Raw genomic sequence first — 14,875 nt, forward strand, 5'->3', positions numbered from 1 at the left:
GGGTAGGATTTGAACCAATAGCTTCAAGTTACAAGAAAGGAGATTCCAGCTAAACATGAGGAAAAATTCCTGACAGTGAGAGCTGTTCAATAGCGGAACTGTCTCTCTTGGGAGATTGTAGACTCCTACCTTGGAGGTTTTTACGCAGAGGTTGGATGGCCATCTGTTCTGGATGCTTGAGCTGAGATTCCTGCATTGCAGGGGGTTGGACTAGATGACCCTTAGTGTCCCTTCCAACTCTACAATTCTTTGATGCTATGATTCTATGTATACCTCTCCTTTGTGATTTCCCCTTTCTTCCATTTCTTATACAGTGGTACCTCTGGTTACGTACTTAATTCGTTCCGGAGGTCTGTTCTTAACCTGAAACTGTTCTTAACCTGAAGCACCACTTTAGCTAATGGGGCCTCCCGCTGCTGCCGCTGCATGATTTCTGTTCTCATCCTGAAGCAAAGTTATTAACCTGAAGCACTATTTCTGAGTTAGCAGAGTCTGTTACCACTGTACATGCCCTTCTTAAATCTAAGCTTATCTATAAGCTCCTTATGAAGCCACACTGGTTTCTTTAGATGCCTCCCACTTTTCTTTCTTATTGGAACTGTCTGCATTTGTGCCTTTAATATTTCACCTTTCAAAAACTCCCATCTTGCACTCCCTTCTCTTTTGAATATTCTGACCACGGGATGTCCCCCAGTAGCTCCATAATAAATGGTTTATTCCCCACTGCAGTTCCTCACCAGACTGCTAATTGTTAGGACTATGATCATATGAGACTAGAAAAAAGCATGATAAATGTATTCGACATTTGATCATTTGTTCAGAATGGAAGATAGTTATCATTTGGAGTTGCAGAAGTCAATACCTTTTAAGAGGATTGGTACCTAAGACATGGCTATCCATTTCAAAACGGGTTTGCTGCACATCTTCAAGGTGCAAAGGACTCTGGCTGGGACAAGGCAGCTGTGGTCGTTGTCCAGCGTGTTGCTCCGGCGAGGGAGAGCCGGCGCTCTTGCCTTCTTGTCAGCGTGTCCGGGAAGGTGGCGAGCCCGGCTTCTCGCTCGGCAGGGTCGGGAGCCCTGGGCGCTGCTGGTCGGCTTTCTTAAGGCTCCTCGAGGGGCAGATGTGAGAGCGCGCCATGGATCCCAGGACAGATCTGTGGTCTGCTTTGCTGGGGTTCGGGTCTAATCTCGAAATGCAAGGGAAAACACACACCGGGTTCTAGCAATGGCCACGGTAGATTTTACAAAGTTACCTTTTCGCGGAATTCTGTGTAGAATCGTAAGCTAAGGAAATCTCCTCGGCCGGCCACATCAAAGACGGAGGCGGGAGCGGAATGAGGCGGAGAGCGAGCCAGGCCGCCCCGTCCCGTCCCGCTAGCTGGCTTCTCCCGGCTCAGCCCGTGCTTCTCGCTTGCGCGGGAGGCGGGCACCCGCTGGCCTCCCGCTCGTACTTGGAGCGCGCAGCCCTTTCCCGGGAGCTGGAGACGGCCGTGGACGCGCGGCGGGGCGCGGACAGGCGCGCAGAGGAGCCCGCGGATCGGCGACCACGCGGCGCGCGCGCCAATCCGCTCCGTGCGGGAGACGCGTCGGGCTCCTCCGGCGGCGGCGGCGGCAGCGCGCAGGCGCAGGCCGGGCCCCGCGCCGCGAGGCTGGTGGACGTAGCCGGGATCACCTGCCCGCCTCGCCTCCTTGGCGCGTCCCGCCCGGCGGGGAATCCCCTGGCCAGTCCGCCTTCCGCTCCTCGCCGCCGCGCCTCGCTCTCGGCCGCCTTCCCCATGCTGCCCATCCTGCGGGCCGCGCGCTTGGCAGGCGGCCGGACATCCGCGCCCGTCCAGAGGATTTTCCGCGCGGGCGGCCGTTCGCGCGCGCAGCCCCAACGCCGCTAGTCGCGCAAGAGGCGTCCGGCGCGGGATCCCTCGCCCTCGGCGCCTCCCGCAGCGCGGCTCGGAGGGGCTTCCTCGCCGCCGCCGCCGCCGCCGCTTTCCCGCGTTCGGCGAAAGGCTGCCGCCCGCCCCGCCCCGCCCCGCCTCTTCCATGAGCAGAGCGGGAGCAGCGGCGGCGGCGGCGGCCGAGGCGGCCGAGGCGGCGGCCCCAGAGCCTCGCTTCTCTTCCCCGCCGGGTTTATGAATGGCCTGGCCATGGAGGACCTGCCGTTTCAGAAAGCCAGGAAGGCGAGCAAGAAGAAGTGCCTCCGCCGCGGCGGCTCCTGCTGCTGCTGCTGCTGCCGCCGCTGCTCCGCAGCCTCCTCTCCTCCCGGGCCGGCGCCAGCGGCGGCGGGCGGCCAGAGCGGCGGCGGCGGGGCCCCGGGAGCGGCGGCCGTTGGAGGGGCTCCGGCGGCGGCGGCGGCGGCGCTGCTGGACGGCGCGTCGGCGTGCGAGGACCAGTTCGCGTGCAAGGAGCTGGAGTCGCTCTTCCAGAACTACAACCTGAAGCTGGAGCAGACCTCGACGCTGAAGGCGCTGGCCGTGCTCATCGCGCTGACGGGCAGCCTGGCGCTGCTGGAGCTGCTGTCGGCGCCCGGACTCACCATCTCGAAGGGCTCGCACCCGGTGCACTGCATCATCTTCCTCTCGCTCTTCATCGTCACCAACGTCAAGTACTTGCAGGTCACGCAGCTGCAGCAGATCGTCAAGCTCACCTTGCTCTTCAGCTTCACCTTCGCCTTCCTCTGCTGCCCCTTCTCGCTGGGCGCGCACGGCGCCGAGCCGCCCAGCGCCCCCGAGCAGGGCATGTGGCAGCTGCTGCTGGTCACCTTCATCTCGTACGCGCTGCTGCCCGTCCGCACCCTCCTGGCCATCGTCTTCGGCGTCCTCGTGGCCGCCTCGCACCTCATCGTCGCCCTCACTTCCGCCAGCGCCAAGAGGCAGCCTCTCTGGAGGACGGTGAGTGCGCCCTGCGGGCGGGCGGGCGGGCCGGCGGGCGGGGACCGAGGACCGGCGGGGCCCGGCCGGGCTGCGCTCCGTCGCAAGGGCCGCCCCGAATGCTCGGAGTCCCTCGGGCTCCCGAGGAAGTTCCGCTCAGGCCCAGCGCTGGAAAAGGGAACCGACGGCCCTGCAGGATAGAGCCGGGGCTGGCATGAGATGGCGGGCTGCCCGGGGTGTCGGGGATGCTGCTCGCTCGAAGATGCCCAGAGGGTCTGCAAACTGGGCTTGGGTGTTTTCTGCCTATAGCGGATACAGTGGGAAATGGGGGCGCTGAAGTAAGTGGGTGGGTGAAGGAGAAAGAGAATGAATGTTTGGCAGCACATGGCTGCTTTTGTGGAAGGACAGGGTGCTTGAAATGTGTGTGGATTACGATCACGTTATTAAGTGTTTGTTGTTTGTGGAACTGCTGAAAACGGCTGATCTGTGCCCAAGATGATACGGACGCCGTATAATGTGCAGAGAGAGGAGGATACTATATATTGATCCACCCCGCATATATCGCCAAGTTTTTAACGAGATAGCAGAGTGATACCCGTAGGATAAATGGGATAAATACGGACAGCGGAAGGCTGACAGCGAATGAGGTTGGACAGGGGTGGAAAGGTTCTTTTCTGTGAAGTGAAGGAAATCGTGTAGAAGATATTTTGATGGAGCCCCTTTTCTTCCCATCTCTAATTCCATAGGCAAGCGGATGTTTTCGGAAACCCTCTCATTCAGCCCCCCTGCTTCCCCATAGCAGCTGCTTGCGCCCCCCTCTCTTCGCCGCCCCTCACAGGCTCCCTCTCTCGCCCATTAATCCTGTGGCAGAGCTGCATCTTCAGGAATGTGCTGTTGCAAAGCCCCCCCCCCCCGTCGCTATTTATGGCTCTGCAGGGTTTCCTCAGGTGTCCACAGCCTAAGGGACTTGAGCTGGAAAGGAGAGAAGAGAGCAGGGGAGGTTTAAAGATTTGAGACCCCCCCCCCTTCTGAATCTTCGCTGGTGGGAAGAGAGAGGAGGCAGATGGAAGATGGTTTGCTTGTCTGTTGTTTTGGCAGTTCACAGATGAGTAGCTGCTGGCTTGGGTGAATCTAATTTTGAGAATAATAATATAGGTGAAAACAAAACAGCCTTTTCCTTTCATGGTGCTTTCTGATTCTATTTTCTCTGGCTGACTAAGACTGTCATGACACACAAACATAACCCACAGTGAAAGAGGTGAAGTTATACTGGCTGGTTATTGTGGTTGAATCTTTCTGAATTTCGGACACATGCTCACGGATCACATATATGTGCTCACACCAAATACATAAGGAGACGCATGTAGCCAGCTTACAAGATTACTCCTGGCTCACTGCTACTGAGCTGGTGGACCAAATAAATTGTGTGTTTGGAGGGAGGGAGGGAAGCATGGAGGGAGGGATAAGCTGAGCTTTATGATTTACCCAGATTATCTGGTAGTCTATTTTTAAGTGCACGACTGAGAGGTTCAGAGAAAAAAGGAAAATATGTGAACAGTTGAACTTCAAAGAATAGATTTCTGTGAAAGCATCATCATCTGTGCCAAAGCGTGTGCCAGCAGCCCATTTTCAGTTAAGTTATACAATAAAATTTACATATTTATGAAATCCCACAACATTTTGTGCCCAAAGGGAGTCCAAGCAATATATGCTTTTCACGTCATGTGGGTGGAGATGGAGGAATCTGTGTTCTCTTGGTTTCTTCTGATATTCTTATATATTTATTTATACCCTACATTTTTCATTGAAAGGGGCTCAAGGCAGCTTACATATAAAATTGGAACAGCTAAAAACCTTGGGGGGGGGTTAAGGAGAACAATATTTTTTTAAAAAATAAGCATTTATAGAATAAATGCTATATATAAAAATAGAATATCTTTTTTAAAACATGCAGACAATTACTATAAAAACAGCACAGCAGCCAGCCTTTCATTAAAAGCTGTCAGTTCTCAAAAGCTTGTTAGAATAAGAACAGGCAGGAGTTCACATGCTGGTTGCTGATTTTTCCCATCTTAAATTCATTTCTGAGCCTCATGAAAATTTGCCAGCATTTTAGTGTGCATTTCTCATAATAAACACATTTTTGAATATCGTTTTGTCCAATCTACGTTTTTGCCTGCCGTTGTCTCCTAATATAAATGTCAATGGATGGCTGTGTTTTGATTGCCTGTTGTTTCCAAAATGTCAGTTGGATGGGTTCCTCTTTAAATGTGAACTGCTTCAGATTTCTCCTCCACACCTAAGTGTGAGTGCACAGCCTTGAATTGCATCTGCTCTCTTTAAAAAAAATGAACAAAGCAGCAAAATCTCTCTACCATTTCCTGTGGATATATATATTATCTTGCTTAAAAGTTTTCCAACTCTCTTGTCCTCATGGTTGTCTTCTGTTCAGCTTATTCAGGAGATAAATGGAACTCCCTAGTAAGTGTTTAGGCTTCAAACTATCAAACTTACTTGGAAGTAAATCCTATTTAGATCAATGTAACTTACTTCTAAGGGACACGGGTGGCGCTGTGGGTTAAACCACAGAGCCTAGGACTTGCCGATCAGAAGGTCGGCGGTTCAAATCCCTGTGGCGGGGTGAGCTCCCATTGCTCGGTCCTTGCTCCTACCAACCTAGCAGTTCGAAAGCACGTCAAAGTGCAAGTAGATAAATAGGTACCGCTCCGACGGGAAGGTAAACAGTGTTTCCAGTGTGCTGCTCTGGTTCGCCAGAAGCGGCTTAGTCATGCTGGCCACATGACCCAGAAGCTGTACGCCAGCTCCCTCGGCCAATAAAGCAAGATGAGTGCCGCAACCCCAGAGTCGGCCATGACTGGACCTAATGGTCGGGGGTCCCTTTACCTTTAACTTACTTCTGAGTATACATATTTTGCATTGGGGCTAAAAGTTATTACTGGAAACTAGTGTTTCCTATAATGTTTTGAAAGCAAGATGTAAACATTTTTATGAATTACTCAAGGTATAAATATTGCACTTACTCACATTATGAAAGGGAGAGGGTTTCTGGAATGGTAATTTCCTCTGAAAACATTAGACAGGAAACAATTGGCACAAGCCAATTGAAGGTAGCTGACTGGGTGCCTTGAAATAAGGAGTCTTCCACATGTACTATATAGAAAAGCAAAAATTATTCATATTTGAGTTAATCAAAAGCAAGGTCATCTATGTCAGGTTGGTATCATGGAACCATTTCATCAGTCCTAACTGTCTTCCCATTCTGTTTTCAGTTACCTCTGTTGTTATATGGGGGACTGCACTCTTGTGTACCAGCTCAGTAACTGAAGTCATCATTTTCTGACCAAGAAAATAACCCATTTTAAGTGAGAATTACAAAACAGAATATAACTTTGAAGAATTGCTTTAAAGGAACAAAATAGCTTATTTTGCTTCCTGACATGTGATCCGAAAGCCCAGAGAGGCATCTAAAAGGAAGTTTTAATGGGTCTATGTCCCATTTAGCATCCAAAACAGGGCAAGGTTATCCAAATATTCCCTGATTAAATAAAGAGCTGTATGAGTAAAATGTATTTTGGTGTAGCTTTGGTGATTTTGAGGTTTCCCTTGACCTGGAAGACATAGGGCATGAGCATGTAGCTAGAGAATCCTCCTGTATCTGGCCTTCTTTGAGGTTCTGTGTAAAGTGAGAGTGGCATCTCTGCTGGTGAGGTGGGTCCCTTGATGCTATTACAGCACTGGCAAATGCCTGACATTGCTTAATACTGGAGCCGACACTGTTTGCAATGATAATTTACATTGTTATAAAGAATCTGTACATACAACCTGGAAACATGTGGATCAGTCAGCAGATATCCATGCCCTAATAGCATTTACTTGGGTCACTGATTGCATTAAATGTGGCTTTGAAGGGAATTTAGATATTTATAGAGACAAACTTTAGAGCAAACCAACAGGATGGCGGGTAAATATCAATCAAAGATGTGGCTGGAGGGCAAAGCAGTAGGCAGGGGTATTTTGTGTCATTGAGAGATTCTCTTGGCAGTTGTGAGATCAGGAGAGATGGGTGACTGCACTGTGGGGAAAGGCTGTTCTGTACTAAAGAAACAGCTTTTGAATTCTTTAAAGATTCTCTCTACCACAGAGGATCAAATTTCTAGATGAATAGCATTCCAGAAACTTAAATCAGGAATGTAGCAAAATGTAGGTGTCTGCCATATCACATTGAGCAGATATATGTATTTTTTGATATGACATTGTACAGTAATAGTCAATTCTTTTGTATTTGACTGTATATCCAACTCTGCTTCTGTTGCTTGCTTTTTGTTGACAGCACTAATTAAAAAATATACGGTACCTGTCACAAGATGAAAATGTGATAACCTATTAAGTGATTGAGGTGGCAGCTTTTAGAGCCTGTTAAAATTAAAGGAAATGTTGATTTGCATTGTTTCCTAGTTAACACACTCTCAGCAAGAATAATCTATAATGGAATACATTTTGTGTTGTCACATGATTAGCATTTCCCCCAACTGTGTTACAAGAAGAGTTCAATTGCAGGCTGAGACCATGGTTCAGGAGGTCAATGGCAAAACGTTGTTGAAGGCATTGCTTCAGGTAGCTGACAATAATTTAAATCTAATGCTATAATCACATATATGATTTTGAATTGGTACTCCAATTTGCATCCAGTATAATAGGTGACTATATAATCACTGAATCTCTCACACCTATCAGCACAACACCACAAGGCTTTTATTTTGTTGTTTTCATATGTCTTTCATGCTGTGCAAAAATGTGTGACTATCCTTTACTCCTCTGAGCATGAGTGGGATGACTGTTAAGTTTTTGTTGTTGCCCATGAAAGAAAGAATGAAATCTTGTTCTAATGAATGAAATCCCAACTACTGCTGAGTTTTCCAAATTCTCTTTTGCTTTCCCCCCAAAATGTCACTGATTGCTTATTTATGTTTAGAATCCTTTTCAAAATATCTGTTAATTTTCATTCAGCTGCTTGAACTGTATAGTTATTCAGTGATGATGGCTATTTCCTGACTTGTGACTTGATTTCCTCCCCAGTGGCAGCTTGACTCTGTATAGGGCTTTGGAATATATGAGTTAGCAGTTCTGCCCTGTGGCTGAAATAATTTTCTTTCTGAAAAGAATTGCAGAATTGAAGGGAATCTGTGGATCATGTAGTTCACATTGGTAATTAAACTGGTCAAAAACACTTGATTTTTTGACTAGGCAGTAGTCAGATGTTGGCACGTAATTATTCCTGTTAGTTTAGAAGAACTGTATATTTTTTTTACTTTTTAAAGATTTAAGCTTAATTTAGTTAACTATTATGAGACAATGATATGAAATTTTACACTATTGTGATCAACTATTTCAGTCTTAAAGTGTTATGTGAATATAAATGTATATTAATAATATTCAAGACATTGAACAGTTAGTCTAGGCTTTTATTCTTGAGTCCTTTGGATAGTTCACACCACTATGATTTTTTATATAAAAAAAGAAATTTAACCACTAACGCACACATAGCACATTTAATAGACCCCCCCCAAAGGTTTTGTGTGCTTCCAGACAACAGCAAACCAGGAGAGAAGAAACATTTACTAGAGTTTGACAATATGAGGCAGTAAAAAAAAATATATATATTACCTACACATGGGCATTCTTGGCTTCAAGGCATATTTGACAAGTCCACTCACTTTTTTCAGTGGGTGGTGTTGCAGCCAGGCATCTGGCCCTCTGCAGTGATCCGGCATGAGGGTGGGGAGTTGACGCCGCCCCCATGCCATCCCTGTCCATCACCGGCGCTGGGCGGTACCATGCCTAGTGTGGCCCTGCTGGCCAATCAGCACTGGTAGGGGGAGTGGCCACAGGAAATTTAACTGCAGTGCTGCCGAGGCCCCCTCCTCTCACCCTTTTGCTGGATCTTCCAATCCACTTGGTATTTCTTCATGCTTTGCTCTGACACGACCTTGCTGTGGGCAAATTTCAGCTGCCAAATTGTTGGGACCAGGTCGGAATTTTTTCCACTTGGCAAATTGGCGCCAACTGTCAGGGAACTGCCATCGGAGCGGGAGGCAGTGAGAGGGCTCCCGGATGATGGTGGAGAGGGCCCTAGTAGGAGGAGGGATAGCCCATCCGCTGGGGAAGGAAATCAGCGTAACACCAGTGGAGAAGGGGAGGAGATAGAGGAAGCAGAGAGGTGGCTCCAGGACTCTTCGCAGGAGACCAGCGGAGAGGGGACAAGTGCTCCTTTGCCCACACCCACCCTGCGCAGAAAGCTTTCGCGCAGGCAACGGGGGAGGAGACTGGGCGTTAAGCAGCTTTTATGTTGGAAGCGGTTTAAGAAACGCCCACTGACGGATTCTGCCAGCGACTGAGGCAGCCACAGAATAGAGGCTGTCCTGTCAGAAAGGGTTCAACCATGCAACCTAGCCATGAGTAAAGGCAACTTACGCACAAGCAATCCCTAGAACCATTACACCAGTCCGTCAGTCCCTTACGTTGCTTGTGCGCAGCTTCGGAGGAGAGACAGCATGAGCGTCACCAGGGGATCCGGAGGTCAGGAGCAAGCAGCTGGAGGGGAGAGTCTGGTTGAGAGGAACCGAGACTTGGAACAGCATGTGGCTCTTCTAACGGCGAGGCTGGATGAAAGGCGAGCTCTGGATGCATAGGTCAGACCCACCCCCATCGCCAGGAAAGTACCGGGGTTGGTACAGAAGTTTGGGGGGGACCCCCAAGACTATAATGCGTTCTGAATGGAAATAGAGTATGCCTTGGAACTGCAGCATAATGACTTTGCAGACGATGCAGAACGAGTAGCCTACGTGGTGGGGCATCTCCGGGGGGGGGGGGCTCGTGATTGGATTAGGCCCCTCATGGCAACGCAGAGTACGGCCCTGAAGGACCTTAAGAAATTCTTCCAAGCCATGGATGCGATGTATTCAAGCGAAGTGGCACAGAATGTGACTAGGCGGGAGCTGATGGGGTGCAAGCAGGGGAGCCAATCAGTTAGAGAATACTGGTCACGTTTTGCCATGCTGATCCATCGGCTTGGATGGAATTTGGACTCGGAACCAGTGCAAATGCTATTCGAGGAAGGGCTGTCTCCAGCTGTGAAGGACGAACTGTCAAGGGCTCCCTGCCCCCAGTCATGGATCAGCTAACCAAGGCTGTACTTGCTATTGGAGTATGACAGGAAGCGCGCGCTCAGGAGAAGCGCGAGGGAAGGGGAGGGGAACGTTGCCTTGACTACCGCATTCCTGAAATACCAGGGCAGCTTTCCCAGGCTCCTGAGCCAATGGAAGTGGACGGGGGCAGAGCCAGCGGTATTTCGAAGTCCAGTGAAGGTCGCAAAAGGGAGGGAAAGGATTGGAAGACTACTAAGAAATGCTTTCTCTGCCAACGGCCAGGACACTTTGCTAGGGTCTGCCCTCAAAGGAAGGCGTGGCAAGGGATGGTGGGGGCTGCTGCCAGTGGGGAGGAGAAGCAGGAGCAAGAACAGGTGCAGGGAAACAAAAGTGCCTGGCTGCCAGTCAAGAGCGCAAGCAGCCAGGTGAGCAACCAAGAAAAGCGCCCCTGCCTGAGCGCCCCCGAGCAGCTATTGCTGTGGAAGTGGTGCTAGAACTCCCAAACGGGTACCCAGTCAAGGTTGAGGGGTTGCTGGATTCAGGCAGCTCCTGTAATTTCTTCAGCAGGGACTTTGCCCTAGAGCACCAACTCCACTTACTACCTTTGGATTTTCCCTTGCAAGTGACCACCATAGATGGCAGTGGGAACGAAAGGAGAGGTGCCAACACAATACGCGGACCTAAGGGAAGTCTTCAGCGAGAAAGAGGCAGACAAACTACCCCCCCCACTGGCCCTTTGACTGCCAAATCAACTTGCTCCCAGGGGTGCAACTACCAATGGGTAAGTTGTATGCCATGTCAGACAGGGAGATGCAGGAGTTGCGGCAGTTTATCGACAAGAATCTGAAGAGAGGGTTCATAAGGGAATCAAAGGCGGTGGGGGGCAGCCCAGTGTTCTTTGTGGACAAAAAGGAGACTAACCAGCCCAGATTGGTCGTAGACTATAGGGTCCTAAACTTGGTGTCAGAACCAGTGACCTTCCCCATGGCCAGGATTGATGACATTTTAACACAAGTGAGGCGGGGAAATTTTTTTACTAAACTGGATCTCCGGGGAGCGTACAATCTGATTAGAATACGGGAGGGGGACAAATGGAAAACCACCATGTTCACCCCCCTGGGGGCGTTTGAATACTTAGTTATGCTCTTTGGATTACAATCAGGCTCCGCCTGCTTTCAAGCTTTCATGCACCACGTGTTGGGGCCCCTGCTGTACAAGAACTGCGTGGCAGACAATGAGGAGCAACATGTCAGAGACATCCGGGAAGTGCTAAAAAGACTGCATAAGCACCAGCTGTGGGTCAAGCTGGAAAAATGCCAGTTCCACGCCCGAGAAGTCGAATTTCTGGGGTACAGGTTGTCGGACAAGGGCCTAGCTATGGACCCGAGCAAGGTGCAGGCTGTGCTGGAGTGGAAGGCACCCAAGACCCGGAAGGACGTGCAGAGGTTCCTAGGGTTCAGCAACTTCTACAGAAAGTTCATCAAGAACTTCGCCCACTTGACAGCGCCCATCACCGATTGTCTCAGCAGTAAGAAGTTCGCCTTGACAGAAAGTGCCCAGCAATCCTTTGAAAGGCTGAAGAAGGCGTTCGCGTCGGAAGAGCAGCTCCTGCATGTGGATCTGACAAAGCCCATGAGGTTGGAAACCGACGCGTCTGATCGAGCCATCGGGGCGATCCTTCTCTTGCAGCAGGGAGCCGAAGGGGACTGGAGACCGTGTGCCTTTTTCTCGAGGAAGCTGAGCAAATCGGAGCAGAACTATACCGTATATGACCGCGAACTGCTTGCGATCTATGCGGCGTTTCGACGATGGAGACATCTGTTGATAGGGGCGCAACACAAGATTCAGGTCTGCACTGACCACAAGAACTTAGAATACTGGAGGACCGCGCGAGTACTCAACCAGAGGCAGATTCGATGGGCGCAGGAATTCTCCAAGTTTTCCTTCGAGATCTAGTACGTACCGGGAGAAGAAAACGTAAGAGCAGAAGCGCTCTCCCGTAAGCCGGAATACATGGAAGGAGAGGGACCGCCGGAGATACGACATGTGATACCTGAGGACCGATGGGTGTGTGGGGGAGCGTTGGTTGGGAAACGGGAACTGGGGGAGCTCACTAGAAATGACGAGTTTGCTCAAACTAAAATCAGAGAACTCCGAGAAGGAACAGAGAACCATGGAGGGTTTGAGGAAAGGGAAGGGTTATTGTACTACAAGGGGGCACTGTATGTACCGGGGGGACCCTAAGGGGAAGGGTACTCAAGCAACTCCACGACAACCCCATGGCGGGCCACTTTGGACAACACAAGACCATGCTACTTGTCACCAGGCAATTCTGGTGGCCAAGGGTAAGGGAAGACGTACAAGAATATGTATGGGGGTGCGACCACTGCCAAAGGGCCAAGGGGGAGAGGGCGGCTCCTGCGGGGTTACTGGAACCCTTACCCACGCCGGGAAGACCCTGGGAGGTGGTGTCCATTGATTTTATGACATATTTGCCCAAGTCAAGGGGGAAAACAGCAGTCATTGTGGTAGTCAATCTACTGACCAAGATGTGCCATTTCATCGCTTGCTCACATGCGGTAACGGCAGAGGAAACAGCCAGGTTGTTTGTGGAGCACGTCTTCAGACTACATGGGGTTCCCTCGAGGGTCATCTCAGATCGCGGGAAACAATTTACTTCCCGGTTCTGGAGGAAGCGCATGAGCTTGTTGCAGGTCGAGGTGGGGTTCTCGACGGCGTGACACCCGGAAACCAACGGGCAAGCGGAAAGAGCAAATGGGATACTCCAGCAATACCTACGCTGCTACGTAGGTGAGAGGGAGAATGATTGGGTTGAGAAGTTAGCGCTGGCTGAGTTTGCGTATAACAATGCTGAACATGTATCCATGGGAATGAGCCCGTTCATGGCCAATTATGGGTGTCACCCCAGGGCCTTCCCGGGGAGGAAGGATGGAGTGTACCTGTGGCAGAGCAGTTTGTGGAAGAAATGGAGGCCTTGCACCAACAACTCAGGTGGAATTTGGAGCGGGCCAAGGAAGTTTACAAGAGACAGGCCGATAAGCACCGTTGGGAGGGGGAGGCCATACGGGTGGGAGACCGGGTGTGGTTGTCAACCCAAGGGTTACCCCTAAAGGGAGGGTGCAAGAAATTGCAACCAAGGAGGCTGGGACCTTTTGAGATAACACAGCAGGTGAACCCGGTGGCATTCAAGCTCAAACTGCCTAACAGCATGAAGATACATCCGGTGTTCCATAGGTCCCTACTTTCACCGTACAGGGAGGGGCGGGAGTTTCCAGAGCAGGAGGGAAGAGTCACCACCCACCCGCAGGTAGAGGAGAGGGAACACCAGATCCAAGCCACGGAAATACTCGATTCAAGGTGGCGAGGGCGCCAGGTGGAGTACTTGGTAGCTTGGGAAGGGGAACCCGAGTCAGAGAACACGTGGGTCCCGGCCGAGGCGGTCGAGGACGGGTACCTCGTGGAAGAGTTCCACAACCTGTTCCCGAGGAAACCTAAACCACCAGTGAGATTCTGGGAGGAGGAGTTTGGCACCACAGACGACGAAGAGGACTTCGTTGGTTTCCCTGCCTCCGAAGAAGAGGGAGGGGAGGTGTCCGAGGAAGAAGAAGCAAACAGGGAGATCCACCCCACAGAAAGGTGTCGGGGCAGGTGGGAAGCAGGTTTTGAATCCTCGGAGGATGACGGCAGCTCCCTCAGGGGATTCCCTGCATCGTCGGCCGAGGATAGGGATGAGGGTAGGTCAGAAGGTCGGGCCGAGGGTGGAGGGGGTCCTGGGGGGGAGGTGGATGTCAGGGAACTGCCATCGGAGCGGGAGGCAGTGAGAGGGCTTCCGGATGATGGTGGAGAGGGCCCTAGTAGGAGGAGGGATAGCCCATCCGCTGGGGAAGGAAATCAGTGTAACACCAGTGGAGAAGGGGAGGAGATAGAGGAAGCAGAGAGGTGGCTCCAGGACTCTTCACAGGAGACCAGCGGAGAGGGGACAAGTGCTCCTTTGCCCACACCCACCCTGCGCAGAAAGCTTTCGCGCAGGCAACGGGGGAGGAGACTGGGCGTTAAGCAGCTTTTATGTTGGAAGCGGTTTAAGAAACGCCCACTGACGGATTCTGCCAGCGACTGAGGCAGCCACGGAATAGAGGCTGTCCTGTCAGAAAGGGTTCAACCATGCAACCTAGCCATGAGTAAAGGCAACTTACGCACAAGCAATCCCTAGAACCATTACACCAACCATTTGGTTTTCACCTACCTGGTAGCAATCGTCACAACTTTGTGTGGTTAGACATTGGGTAAGCCTTTGTTTGGTTGGAGCAAAGTTGTAGCCTGCGTCTACCCCTCCTCAGTAAGGGTATCCTTTTAAAGGGATCTGGGGGTGTGCATCCTGTCTGATGCCCGGACGTGAGCTAGGGCCATGCCACGACCCCAACGGGGATCCCTTGGGCTGCCCCTATTTGATGTAAGCCATAAGGCCCACCCTATTGGTGGTTTAACCTTAAATTCACTCCCTGCAGATGGGTGGGAGTCGTGATGTAGCCTGACCCATTGCCTAAACCAAACCGCTCACATCTGTAACCAATAAAGTTGTGGCCTATTTGAACCCATAAACCTACATACTTGTGTCCATGTGTTTATTGATCACTAGATAAGAGTGGGTCATGGGGCCTTGGCACACAATATTTGAGTGCAATCAAATGCTAGACAGATTAACAATATTTTCCTGCCAGGTAAATGGACTAGTATACTGAAAGTATTCCCCATACCTAATCTATATGTCTACCATAACATGTATACCAATTCTGAAAGGAGTATAGCCTGTTTTTTCTATTTAGGATCG

At 50.7% G+C, this 14,875-nt stretch overlaps 1 protein-coding gene across 3 annotated transcripts in view; it reads left to right on the top strand.

Annotated features, from left to right (window-relative positions):
* The first annotated feature begins 2,624 nt into the window (after nt 1-2,624).
* ADCY1 (adenylate cyclase 1) overlaps nt 2,625-14,875 on the top strand; it is a 182,014-nt gene continuing 169,763 nt past the window's right edge. For all 3 annotated transcript variants that reach the window (XR_014503857.1, XR_014503858.1, XM_083407024.1), the window contains exon 1: nt 2,625-2,881. Coding sequence is in view for 1 of the 3 variants with exons in the window: in XM_083407024.1 (XP_083263150.1) it covers nt 2,729-2,881 (153 nt within the window). In the remaining 2 variants the exon portion in view is untranslated. The remainder of the gene's footprint in view (nt 2,882-14,875) is intronic.

The sequence above is a fragment of the Podarcis tiliguerta genome, assembly GCF_965153285.1.
Source record: "Podarcis tiliguerta genome assembly, chromosome: 12".
NCBI classification, from domain to species: domain Eukaryota; kingdom Metazoa; phylum Chordata; class Lepidosauria; order Squamata; family Lacertidae; genus Podarcis; species Podarcis tiliguerta.